This window comes from Olea europaea, chromosome 16 (assembly GCF_002742605.1).
Source record: "Olea europaea var. sylvestris chromosome 16, O_europaea_v1, whole genome shotgun sequence".
In the NCBI taxonomy this organism is placed as follows: Eukaryota; Viridiplantae; Streptophyta; class Magnoliopsida; order Lamiales; family Oleaceae; genus Olea; species Olea europaea.
In genome coordinates, this window is record NC_036252.1 from 11,456,853 (window position 1) to 11,470,747 (window position 13,895).

General features: G+C 33.9%; 1 protein-coding gene across 3 annotated transcripts; it reads right to left on the reverse strand.

The window, feature by feature from the left end:
- Positions 1-406: 406 nt before the first annotated feature.
- Positions 407-7,514, reverse strand: LOC111412096 (kinesin-like protein KIN-7E). 3 transcript variants are annotated; one of them, XM_023042859.1, is made up of 14 exons: positions 7,243-7,514; positions 6,409-6,803; positions 5,834-5,923; positions 5,612-5,712; positions 5,356-5,469; positions 5,206-5,287; positions 5,038-5,105; positions 4,877-4,942; positions 4,641-4,765; positions 3,898-4,225; positions 3,217-3,321; positions 2,201-3,124; positions 1,697-2,007; positions 407-1,070 (listed from the first exon to the last, which is right to left on the reverse strand). In XM_023042859.1, the coding sequence occupies exons 2-14, from the start codon at positions 6,629-6,631 to the stop codon at positions 743-745; spliced, it is 2,865 nt and encodes a 954-aa protein (XP_022898627.1). In that variant the 5' UTR covers positions 6,632-6,803; positions 7,243-7,514; the 3' UTR covers positions 407-742. The 3 variants fall into 3 exon arrangements, with proteins under 3 accessions (XP_022898627.1, XP_022898628.1, XP_022898629.1); XM_023042860.1 differs by lacking the exon at positions 7,243-7,514 and having other exon boundaries at positions 6,409-6,963; XM_023042861.1 differs by lacking the exon at positions 7,243-7,514 and having other exon boundaries at positions 5,834-5,909; positions 6,409-6,534.
- Positions 7,515-13,895: the final 6,381 nt, after the last annotated feature.

Here is a 13,895-nt window from a genome sequence, read left to right on the forward strand (position 1 = left end):
TCCTTAAGAAAGTTTATTTTTCAGAAATTTATATAAGTGTTTAAAGTTCATTTGAAGCTTTTTTTTTTTTTAGTTCGTAGTTATGTACTAAATTCTCAAAGGCTTGTCATATCCTCGATATTATTTATCGTAGATCTCAAAAGCAGCTGGAAAGGGATGAATACCACTTTAAGGAAATCATATCATGTACGTGTTTCAAGTCTTCATTTCAATATTTTCTTCATCATATTGGTTCAAGTTTTTAGTTTCCATATTCTTCTTCTACTTCGGACTTGTACAAGAATTTATTCTAACACACAAGAAACAATATTATTTGCCATGAATTACTTAGGTACATAATATCGCACAAATATGTACAATATAAAAAACGAGATTTTGAACTTCTATTGCATCACCATTCACCAAACATATCATAAGAGGGTTACAATCGTGATCTCATTTCTATTTGACGAGCTGTGGTTCTCAAGAGAGAGTCAAATTCTCAATACACAACAATTTCGAGAGAGAGGGGGGGGGGGGAGGATAACAATTTCTACGTCACAATTGCTTTTAAAAATAATAATAATAATTCTTCGACAAGCCTACTAACAACTCAACATAAGTGTACGTTTGGTACACAAAAGAGAGGACTAGATAGTATAGCAATTAACATTTTAGCTTTATTTTTCTTCCTTACTGTTGTCGTGTACTATCTAATTCTCTTGACCAAACATAGTCCTGTAGTTCTCAACTATCTACAAGCTCACAGAAGGGATTTCATACTCTTTTTCCAGCTAAAGGATCTTGGACTTTTGCATGATGGAATGAAGCTAAGGCCAAACATCAGCTTAAGGGCTTGCCCTTTATCTGAGAATCCAATCAGCTTTGCAACAATAGCAGCACTATCTCCAATGTGATCCATATCTTTAGTGTCACTCCATAGACGATGTAATAACTTTAACCTCCTTTGCTTCGAGTTCGTATTTATGCCCCATTTCTGATAAATTCGATATCTTTCATCTCGAGTATACCTTTTATACATAAGCCTTCTCAGCACCTCCCTCTCGCGTCTAAGAGCTTTCATGTTGTTGCTACAAGAAAATAATATCAAGTGCCGATCATAAGTGATAAATTTCAGGTTTTTGCGCCAACAGAACTTAATCGAATTGTTAGTAAAATGTTTACACAAATCGAAACATAACTTACAAGTCAGTCCCATTATGAATGTAGTCTTATAAATCAGTCCCATGACGAATGTCATATACCTTGGCGTAAAAGTTATGTATATATTCATTCCATGTCTGAAAATGTCACACACACTAAAAAGGGCATTCCTGTAACAAAGTGACAAATGTATATTGGACTGTGTCAAGTTTTATTGTACCGTTCCCCTTGACCGCAGGGTAATTTTGTTATATTTAGTCCACACAGATTAAGTCTTCCGGTCATATATAAAGGATTTTGGGGAGAGCCACTGTTTCGTTAGTTAAGACAGAATGGTCCATGAAATACCTTGTAATCTCCTTTATTATAGTCAAAATCTGCAATTACAAGTGGACATAACTTTCACATTGATGGTAAGCCACTAAAATTTGAGCCTTTAGTTTTGCGTGTTACTTTCTTCCTTTATTATTGCTCTCGAAGCTAGGGATTAAAGTTTAATCCATGATAGAGTGACCAGAGAAATACTGTGAGAAAGAGGGGGGTCAGAAGATACCTTATTGCCAACGTAAGAGTGCGAGTATCTTGTGCAGTAGGATTTCCCGTAGAGAATGTCTCCTCCAGGAAGGACAGTCTCCTGTGCTCTACCTCCATGTAAATGAAATCTATGAACTCACCTTTAAAGAGGAGGAAGAAATATGTCCTGTGGACCAACGGAATATTACAAGTATGCCACAATTCAATTATCAATCTTTGCAGCCTCTCAAACTTCAGAGGCCAATCTGAAGGAGCTCCAAGAGAATCATGCATTGGATCAATCCCAATGTCTTTGGCATTCTCTCTAGATTTCAGTTCCATCTCCTGAACCTGGATGTAAGAACACGTACAAGGTTAAGAATCACAAGAAGGGCTCTTCTTCTTTAAAATTACTATCTTACCACAAACGCAGCTATCTAACTATGGGAGGGGGAAAACATCAACTGGGAGCGAAAAATACAAAATACTGGAGAACTGTAACATCGCACAAACAGATATATTCAGAATTAGGAATGAGTGTCACCTGATCGTGAAGTTGGTTTTCATAATGAAGCTCAGCCATGTCCTGGAGCCCTGCAAAGAAAGAATCAAGAGTAGGAATATCCTCATCTCCATGTGCGATGTTTTGAGCTTTTACTTCATCTATGGAAGTGCTACCACTGGAGGATTGTGAATCATTTCTGGACAGCCTCGCACCATATTCACCATATATCAATCGCTTCCAATGCATTCTTTGGAAGCCTTCCGGTCCTCCGGGGAAGCTTTTGTCCAACTCAGAGGGTGGCATCGATTCACTTTTATATGCCATCACAGAGTGAGACGAGCCAGTCATCAGTTTTCCTCTAAAACTTTGGCTTCTTGTCAACTTCGAGGTTCCAGAACTTGGCATATTGATAAACGAGGCCCTTGGAGACGATTCATCGGAGTAGGAGCTGACTAGAGAAGAAATTGATTTGTGCTCCTTTTCCATTTTCTGCTCCAGCGTCCCATTGAAGGAACCATTTTCAATGACACAAGCACGTCCAGGTAAAGCAGATAATGGCACCTGACCCACAGCATATTCATTTCCAGTTTCCAACAATATTGACATTCTTTTTTCATTCTCGTTGTTTGACAAGCCAAATGATTCATATGTTTTGTCGTGGCCATATTCGTCCATCTCAATACATTGAACTTCTTTAAAGATATCATCAGAATCTTTTTCAGTTCCTACCGGAAGTTCCTCTCTCCCCTGACTCGGGTTGGAAGTATCATCAGACGATGAGTGATACTCACCATCTTCTGAAAGCAGTACACCTGATGTCCCATCACTCCTGATGTCTCCGCTATAAGACCGAATTCTGTTGAGGCTCCCGGCACAATCAGTTCCACTCGACAGGCTTGTCACTGAACATTCATCTTTATATGTTTTCTCTTCTTGCCATTTAGGAGAACAGGTAATAATATCCTGCAAAAATGTATTGATCAAAAACTACATCGCTGAAACAGATTTGGCACAGGGATATTGCAGGCAAGGGGAAGAGAGGGACGAATGCATACCATTTTCCATAAAGTTTTGTCATTTCCAACAACTTGCAACAAATCCTCAACCCGGGATTGAGAAAGCTCTTGTTGCTTGGTTAGATCCCTCACCTCTTTCTCTAACTGCGAAATGGCAAACCAAGCAATCACATTAATACTGCAAGGTGTTGAAATAATAACATGTCCCAGTGCAGTCGGATGCCTAAACTGACATAAAATGGTTCAATAATAGTCGGTAAGGAACATGTCATTCTCCTAGTCACAAGCTTTGATATTGCAGCAATATAAATATGGTGGGCATTTCTGGTTAAAAAGACATTAGACCCCCGGAATTTGCGCCCAATTTTTACTATCCGAAACCAATTACCACGATTGAAGTGATAAAAACAAGGTAGAGGAATGTAATATTCATATCTCTTATATCAATTATCATTAAACAACTTCAGTTACTCTGATACGAGTATTTAAGTGCATAAACACACAAATATACGAAAAGTTGATCACCAGAACTGTCTGTTAGTTTATTCAAGTCATTTGACTCCATCTCTACGCCTTAGCTTAAGAAAACAGAATTTTAGAGCAAATAAGCATGTGTAAAAAAATGTACATTTTGTAAATGAAGTAAACCAGAATTTTAAGTTTTTGAAAATGTTAAGAGGACTGATACATTACAGAAAGATTTCAGAGACAAATCATGACCTTTTCGATCTGCGTATCTTTCTTTCTTAGCAATGCAATATGATCACAAGTTGATCCTTGGGTTCTTAACTCGCTCTTCAAATGAGCCACCTCTTTTTGCAGATGTTTCACCAAGGCTTTATCGGACATCACTACATTGACCTGAGCATTTGTTGTCACTTCCTTTGCACAGCTGGCAAACAAAAGGGTATTTCTTGATTGCTCGTTATGGCTTCTTGTAGGACTCAAGGTGCAAATGATGGCAGTTCTTGCATTGCCTCCCAAGGCGGGTTGTAGAATACGTGTTAACTTAGAGTCTCTGTAATTGACATGTCCCTGTCTTTCTTTGCTGCATTTAGTTATATGGATACTAATTATATGTACTGCAGAACAACATGATTATATACCACTCCAATATTCTAGCAAAAAGCAAAGCTACCTACCATGAGTGCGAGTGAGTGACAGAGTGTAAAAACCTCCCCATCCTCCATGGAGGAAGAAAGCATATTCACATGTTTAATTGGACTAAAATGCCCAACTAAAATGGAATCTTTCTTTAAGTGGACAGGGGAGGAAAAGGAAAAGCTATAGAGAAAAAATACATTCGAAAATTATCCTACATGGACAAACTGAAAGAACTATGCCCTATCAAAAATTAAAAATTTTCAAAGGTTGTGAAAAATAATTATCAGATTGATATAATTTACGTATGATAATTTTCAAGAAGACAGTCAGGCAGCAGGAAGAGAGCAAATGTTACCAACCTTAGCTTGCGAATAACAGTCCCCAGAGTTAGCAAACTACGATTGATGTGGCAGCCTTCTTTCAATCTTTGCCCGGCTGATAGTGCTTGAGCTGCACGCTCACTTCCTGCCAGATCAACGAAATTCTGCAGGCACACCACAATAATTCTTCATCTGATTTTTATATGTTCATTTACAAATCTATATCACTGAAATAAGTTCCATCATCCTCAAAAGACAAATTGGTTTGTCCTTACCACAGAAGCAGCAAGGGTTGTCGAGTTTTCCTTCCCTAAAAACTCACGACCAGAACTTTCAATTGCCTGAATATGTCAAATGTAAAAGAAATCTGAGGTTCGTCCACAAGTTCAAGGAGGAACAAGATTTAACCAGGAAAGTAAAGGGGAGAAGGGCAAACCAATCTGAGAATTTGATGGGATCTAGAGCTTGTTTCATTTAAAGATGTCTCTCCAGTTTGTCTTTTTGCTATGAGAATGGCACATAAAACATAATCACAAGACAGAATATTTTCAATTGACTAATACATCGCAATCACGAAATATTGCAATCAAAATTCCCTGTTTACCTTCACACATGGATAAAAGTTCCTTGAGATGACTCCAATCCGTCAGGGTTTCCTCAGTGAGTTTCTCTATTACAGTTCCTCTCTAATGGATGAAAACTCAATAAAGATATGCCCTCACTTAAAGGAAATACTAAGAAAGTGACATCTTACCTCTGCATCATCAAGCAGTCTAAGCGGAGAATTGTCTGTACTAAGAAGGTCTGTAACAACTTCGTTATAAATTTCCAGTGCAGAAAACTTCAAAACAAATGCTCTTTCTTCATGCTATGTAAGAGAAAAAGGATGAGCTTACGAAACTAGGACTATAAACAGGAAAACTACTCAATCTGAAAAAAGCCAAAAGTGACAAATATCTTAAATTGTTATCCATGTCCAAAAATTGACAACAAATATAGAATTTAGATACCTTTTCTATGTAACTGTAAATATCAGCCACTGCATACTGAGTGATTCGATTCATAGTGTATGTCTTTCCACTGCTTGTTTGGCCATATGCAAAAATGGTTGCTGGAAGTAAAAATTTAAAAGTAATTCCAACTGTTAGTTTGTTTTTGATAATTGATGCCAACAAATTACTATTTGAAAAGACAAAGAAAAAATGAGGTATTGGTGTTCAGATCATACTTACAGTTGATGCCAACAACAGCGGAAAGCGCAGCATCGTTCATTCCTTCCAAATAAACTTCCCTTGTACTGCAGTCACCCTTAAAGACTCGGTCTATCACCATATATTATAGACAGATGCCAACAAGCAAAGAAAAGACAGAGATAATAAATTTTTAGGCCAATATCAATTCATAAGGTTCATTGATATAATTAAAGCCCACAGTGACCATGTTTTAATATTAGTCCCTCGATGAAGATTTTATACAAACAAATTGCTTGCATCGAGATTCTTCCTTCAATAAGTAAATTTTAAAAGTTGCATTATATACGAACTACGTGCTCCCAATGATAATTTTTCTTAGGTAATTGACTTAAGATTCAAATTAGCATTAGTCTTCTACAAAAGTCTCTTAACTTGATTAACCAACCATGATAGCTATACAAAAGCATAGGAAAAGCAATGAACATTCTTGATGAAACCGGTGAAAAAAACATGAGTTATTTAACATTCTAAAAAGGACTTAATCTCGCAAGCAATTAAATGCTGATTCAATAATTTCTACTTCAGGAACCGAAACGTGATCAAATCCACCTTACCATATGTATAAGCGGATGGCAATCCAGACCGCTCCTGGAGGCTGTTCCGGCATAAAATGGTGGTTGAATTAATGCATTCCCAATCCACAGCTTCGTTCCTTGCAATCTCCTTTTCACTCAAAGGCCTCAACCTCACCAATACTAAAATCTTCTCTTCTTTTCCATTCCCAATACCTTGCCTTTTGTCCCAATTTAACAGTCCTTCCCCACCCACAGTCCCCATATTCTCACCCCTCTGGAATCCTGTTCTCCCTCAAATCCACTCCAATCTCATCAAATACGATATACCTGTAACTAAAATATCCCCTCTAAACCCCTAAAGTACTAGAAACTAATGGAAGCCTTTTAAACAGACTGTTGAAAGACAGAGTTCCAGTACCTCCGACTAGTAATAACTGCATTGTTTATCAGAAACAGAAAGGTTAATTATAGAAAGATTTCAACAATGCAACCAATCAAATATTGATTGAAATAAAAGAATAATTATTTTTAGTGGTAGTTGTGAATTATGATTAAGCACTTTGCTTAATCTTTTGCCTCAAGCTCTTAAGTTTCAGCAGAAGCTTGAATCCCATTTGCCAGAGTAAGAAACTCACATCATAGTTTTGCTTATTGGGGACCAAATCATGCTTCAAGTTCAAGTAAGAATGCTTTCAAAATTTACGTTAATGGGACCCAATTACAGTACATTTATAACCATATTTGGCTAAGATTACAAGTAGCATTTTTGAGACTCAAAAATGCTACTTGTAATCTTAGCCAATCGTGCTCTTATATGTATGCATATTAATTTGTTCTTTAAAGCAATGACAGTGCGATTGAAAGAAAACTTACGTTTGGTGTCATTTTCACAAAACGGAAGTTAAACGAGAGTTGGAGTTAGGCTCACAGTTGAATGGTCAGAATTCAAAAGCTTCCAGTCTTCAATTTTCTGTACATTCAAGTGGGGAAAAAAAGGAAAATCCAAAACTGGAATTGTTATAATTTCTTGAAGATGTCAACGACTACAAAATAAAAATCGCCCGAATTGATAACTGCTGGATTTGATGATGATAAAATGTAGCGGAATAAGCCATCTGTAAAATGGATTTGTACAATATGCTTGATAACTGTGTAGATATCAAAAAAGCTTTGATAGAAAAGATAAAGCAGTTTTCAAATGTCCAATGATAACGTGGCGGCACGTAGCATATTGTCAAATTTATTGTAAAAATTATTGTACAATAAACATGGTTCAAATGTAGCTCCAATTTAACAGTAAAAATTATATACATACGCCAAAAATCAAGTACTTTTCAGGTTACAAAATAACTTTAAAAATTATGTTTAGCACAATTCTCGGTAAATATTCCAAAAAAAATGAGAATTAAAGTCGCTCTCTCACACATGCGCACTGGAAAGTGGGAACGGCGCTAATACAACGGCGTCCCCGTTAATCTGTTAGCCACCGGGAAGTTCAATTCAAACTACGGTTTCAGGACATCGGTAAGGCAATTCGAACCGTCAATCGAAAGCCGCTTTAATCGAATATAGCTTAAAGAATCGAACTATGGCGATGAATATTGTATTTGATTTTAATACCCTAGTTCGAGAAGGGAAGGTATAATATTTACCCGTCGCACCGTCTCGAACCAATTATCCGTTAAAAAAATAATTAATTGACAATTGAGCTTTTCATTATTCTTTCTATAATTCTGTTTATCCCAAAATTCTGGCTCATTATCGAACTGCTAAATTCAACTAACCTAACCCAGTAACCTTGCACTTTACTACACAAATATTAAATATATATGGAAATTGTTTGTTAAATTCGGATTTTGCATTTGGGAACTGGGATATTATTTATATTTTCATTTGGGATATTGTTTGTTAAATTGGCCTTGTATTGTGTTTTTATTTTCATTTATTTTTTATTTTTTTTCATAAATTTATTTTTTTACAATTTGGCGGCTAGCCCTATAAAAAATAATTTATTTTCGTGGTTATTAACCACCTGAACTGACATATGAACCAAGTCAAACGAACCAACTTACGTGATTATTATGCAATTATGGTATGGTTAAAAAATTGATGGTTCGGTGATGATTTTGACTGAACTGACCCCGAATCGAACCGTTGTCAACCCTAGGTTAACGTTGCTTTTGGAAGAAATTTGTGCAGCTACAAATAGGTTCAAAATTAAGAGCATAGATATTGCCACAGGGAAGCCATACGTCTACGGTTAGTGATTTGAGGACCGATTTTAAATAGCATTGTAGGAGAATGTACACTTAACAAGATTGATCTTAGGTTTAGGAAAATTATAAAAGTCCCCCAACCTACTTATTTTGTGACAAATTCATCCTCGTTTATTATTTTTTCCAGCAGAGTCCCTAACTTATGAGTCTAGGTGCACATTTAAATATGAGCATTAAATGAAATAAGTTTTAGAAAAAGCCCCTATTTGATGGACATTATAAAGAAAAATTGGAGGGAAATGATGTTTTAAATAGTAACTTTTTTGTAAAAATTGTAGTTAAAAAGTAGGAAAAATATTTTACGGACCATACTACATATATATCATACTTGATATAAAAGTTTACATAATGCTACTTGACATTTTATCGTTTGACAGTTTAAAACACAATTATCTCTTTCATCCAATCACCTCCCACCACATACCTTTCTGACACTGTTTCTGAACACTTTCTTCTGGCAAAGTGGTATTTTCTATATCTTATTACGTGAATATGTGGTTGAAAATGAAAAATAATGAGTTTTTATTTAAAGAAAGTCAAAGTTTTTTCAAGAAAATCCAATAAGTCCTCAATCTTTGATGAGTATGCCATTTGAGTCTCTAATTGCAAACTGTGGCGCTTGGATGCCCAACCTTTCAATCTATGCGTATTGTCCCCACCTGACAAAATTGTTAGTTTGACATTAAATTAGCCAATTTGTGCAAATACTTATTTTTAACCACACATTCTCACAATAAAAATATTCTTCACGTAAATTCAAAATTTTTCCTTACTTTTTAATCACACATTCTTCCAAAATTTACTATTCAAAAACTCATTATTTCAAAAAATAAATAAATAGATAAATAAAAATTCTGTCAAATAGGGACTAAGCATTTGTTTGGATTATAAGTTACTAAAATTATAATATGATGAAATGAATGGTGGACAATTAATAATTGGGTATTAGTCATAGATCCCATGAAATGTGCTTTTTAAATTAAAGTTTGACGTTGACTTGTAAGCTGTAAAGAGATATTAATGAAAAGAAACAAGTTTTGAGAGATAATTATAACCTAATTTAAATTTAAATAAGAGAGAAAAGGGAAATGAAAGGAAAGGAAGAACAAAAAATATCGTCTTCATATCCCATGGGCCATAGATCCTACCACATCTAACTACCATAGGGATGCCAAACGGGCCGAGCGGCTCGTCGGCTTGGCCGTTCGGCTCGTTAAAATCCGACTCGTGGGCGACTCGAGCTCGTCAAATGACGAGCCTGAGCCGAGCAGGGGACTCAATTTCACAAGCCGAGCCTACTCGGCTCGTCGAGCCCACGAGCCATTTTGACGAACCCACAAGCCGAGCTCGTCCAAAAATATGAAAAATTAAAAAAAAAAAAAAAAAAGATGAAAAAATGTGCAAAAAAAAAAAATTATTAAAAAAATTAAAAAAAAAAAAAAAAAAGATGAAAAAATGTGCAAAAAAAAAAAATTATTAAAAAAATTAAAAAAAAAAAAAAAAAAGATGAAAAAATGTGCAAAAAAAAAAAATTATTAAAAAAATTAAAAAAAAAAAAAAAAAAGATGAAAAAATGTGCAAAAAAAAAAAATTATTAAAAAAATTAAAAAAAAAAAAAAAGAGCTCGTGGGCCGAGCCGAGCTCGCCCCCAAGCAACGAGCTGAGCACGAGCACGAGCTCGGCTCGCCATGAGCCACGAGCCGAGCTCGTGGGTTAAAGGGCCCATCACTAACTACTAGCTAGCAAACAAAGTGGCTCCCCAATTGTATAACTGTCTTTAATATAGGATTGACTTTCTGACGCTAAAATTAACAGTTTTGCTTGCACGCTTTCAAAGGGTTGCGTTGGGGGATCCAATTGCAACATTTATCAAAGGTTGAACATTGAACAGTCCACGGCTGGAAATTTAGCCCCTCGTTAGATTTTTAGTAGATTTTGATAAGAGTTACTGAAATGTGTGGTTAGAAAGTTAATAAAAATTGTTAGTTTTGTGAATCAATCTGCAAAAAATAAGTTTTAAGAAATAAGGGCCAAATAGGAGCTTATTAATCTTTCTTTTTTTTTTTTTTTTTTTTTTTTTAAATTTGTTCTTATTTTTTAAAAATTTTTATTTTTTTTTTTTTTTTTTTTTTTTTTTTATAGATCAGTCATCATGATTGAAAATATTTAACTTTTTTATTTTTATTTTCTTTTTGGGATTAGGCAGTGGAGTTATTTTTCAAAAAAAAAATGTTTTTACGTAAAATTAGGTCATTCATGCTGGTTTGATAAATAAATTAACTTAATTGATTAGTTATTCTCTTAATTATAAAAATCAATCAAACCCCACCCAATTGACTAAAAATAGTTAGCTCAAACGTTAACGTATCAAATAAGCTTAGTTGATCGGATAGTCCTTCACCCAGTCAATATCGAGGTGAATTGTCAATTTTTGGATTATCGATGGCCCCGTTATCCGGGTCACCCAAAAGCTATTTTGTTAAATTAGGAAAGCTGAGAATTGAACCCATGAACTCAAACTATAAAAACTAAGGCTAAACAACCAGAGCATCATTAATTATATTTTCACATTCATATATTATTATCTTGGATTTTTTAACTTCATATTTTACTCCAAAAAAAAAATTTTTAAAAATTATAGTCCCATGTTGTATATAAATTGAATAATCAAGTTAAAAACATGTTGTTAGCTTTACGATGTGATATAATTATTTTATGAATATGATACTATGTATAGAAAAACTAATATTTAACTAAATGTATAAAATATTTTTATTAGACACTACAATAATAAACAAGTTTACAATATCATTAATTTATAGATATTAACATAACTAATGACAAATAACTTAAAAGTTTTAATTTTGTCTCGAGAAAATGTTTTGTATAATGAAAGTTTTTAAATAATTATCTAAGCAATAATCCATTGGTCTAACCAGTGATCCATCGGTTTAACCAATGACCCGATGATCTAATTAATACTAGGGCTGTAAGCAAAAATCGCAAAACCGCAAAACCGAACCGAAACCGCATTTTAGAAACCGTCGGTTTGGTGCCACGTGGACCCGGTCAACGAAATGGTTTTGACCCAAACCAAACCGGTCAAAATGGTTTGGTTTAGGTTTGAAAATTTTAATTACGGTTTAAAACCAAACCGGACCGGTGAAAAAATATATAAAAATAAAAAAATGAAATTTTTTGAAAATTCATCCAAATATGTAAAATTCAATAGTTTTGTCATTTGTGGGTATTTTTGTCAATTCCTAATTTTCTAATACATATATATTATTATTATTATTATTATTATTATCATCATCATCATCATCATCCAATAATCCTAATATATATTTAATAATTTTAATACTAACATAATCTATCAAAAGACTTTTTCCTCTTCAAAATTTAGATGAACTCCAGTCGACACCCAACACGGTTTTGAGCCATCGGCACCACACATTTCTTTTCAGATTTTTCACGCATCTTCAAAGTCGAATTGAAGTCTATTATACCAAATCGAAGACAAAGAGATTCTAGACCTTCGGTGATAATATTTGCTACAAATAAAGTTTCAGATCAATTATTTTTTGAAGCAAACTAAGGTAAGAATTTGAAATTAAATGTGTTTCGTAACATCATACAAACGTAAACTTGTGTAATTGTTATGTTTAAATATTATAAACAATTGCTTTATTATTGTAGTTGGTTATGCTCTTTGTTTAATCAATATCTTTTTTTCAGATATAATAATCACGAGGCCTTGTTGGACATCATTATTTTTTTGACCTTATATCTAGTTTAGTAGACTTGTATTGTAACGTTATTTTATCGTCATTAACCTAAAAAGGTGAACAAAAATGAAAAAAAAAACTGTGTTTTAGTTTATTGTGATTTCACTTTGATTTAGTTAATATTTAAATTTATAGTAGATATATTTAATCTCTGTTTGAGCCATATTTTTCATATCATCATAATGAGAAAATTGACTATTGGAGAGGAGGTTGGGTCCTACACATGAAATAGCAGGTTAACAAAGGCGGCTAGACTTGTAGAATAATAATCCAAATTTTCATTTTTTTGTCCCAAAAATTTGATTCAAACAGGGGTTTAGTTTGTTTTAGATTTATTACTAGTGAGATATAAATATATATTAAATTCAATGAATTAATGACATAAAAGTAGACGGGCAAAAAATATATGGTGAAACCGGCGGTTTAAAACCGGACCAAACCGTTAGGTTTAGGTTTGAGTTTTTTTCAAACCGTTTAAAATGGTTTGGTTTAGGTTTGAGTTTTTCTCAAACCGTTTTAAACGGTTTGGTTTGAAAATTTGTCAAAAATCGATAAAATCGGACCGCTTACACCCCTAATTAATACCTTGATCGTGTCAAAGTTTAGATCGAATATGATAACTATGCTTATACTTTTTCATTAGAGGTTAGCCAAACATGCTTCTATTCTTTATTATTTATTATCGGGAAAATTGTAGCAGCGGTCCCTAACATTTTCATTTTTTTTTGCAGATTTTACCTTAATCTTCATTCTGTGTCAACGGAGGTTCCTAACATTTCATAAATATACGCTTGAGGTCCATCTGGATGAAAACCGTCCAAAACACCTTCAGTTGATCGGAAAAAATTAAGGAATCAACATCCAATAAAATCGTCCAAAATACTGTCCAAAAACATCGTCCAAAAAGGTATCAACATCCAATAAAACTGTCGCAGTAGCAAATAGTTCAAAAAATATTTCCAATCAACTGACGATGGTTTGGATGGTTTCCGTCTAGATGGACCTTGAGTGCATATTTATGAAAGGTTAGGGGCCTTCGCAAGCACAAAATGAAAATTAGGGTAAAGTCTGCAAAAATGAAAATATTAGGGATCGTTGCTGCAATTTTTCCTTTATTATATGATTATAAATTTAACTTTATTATATATTTAGAAATTATTTCAAACATTTTAGGGAATAATTAAGGATCCATTTGACATGACTTTTGAAAAGTTAAAATAAGCTTTTGAAATCCAAAAACTACTTTTGAATCCATTTGACTAATTTTGTTAAAGTGTTTTTAGTAGTTTAAAGAACTTTCAGAGAAAGTAAGTTAAATGTGATTTCCTTTAAAAGTACTTCCAAAATGTGAAGTGTTTTTAAATTTTAGCTTTCAAAAAAAAATTAAAATAATTTTCTTCAAAAACTCTTCTATAAGAAGCAATGGCAAAATAAAAAACTATGTCAAACGGGTCCTCTAAGT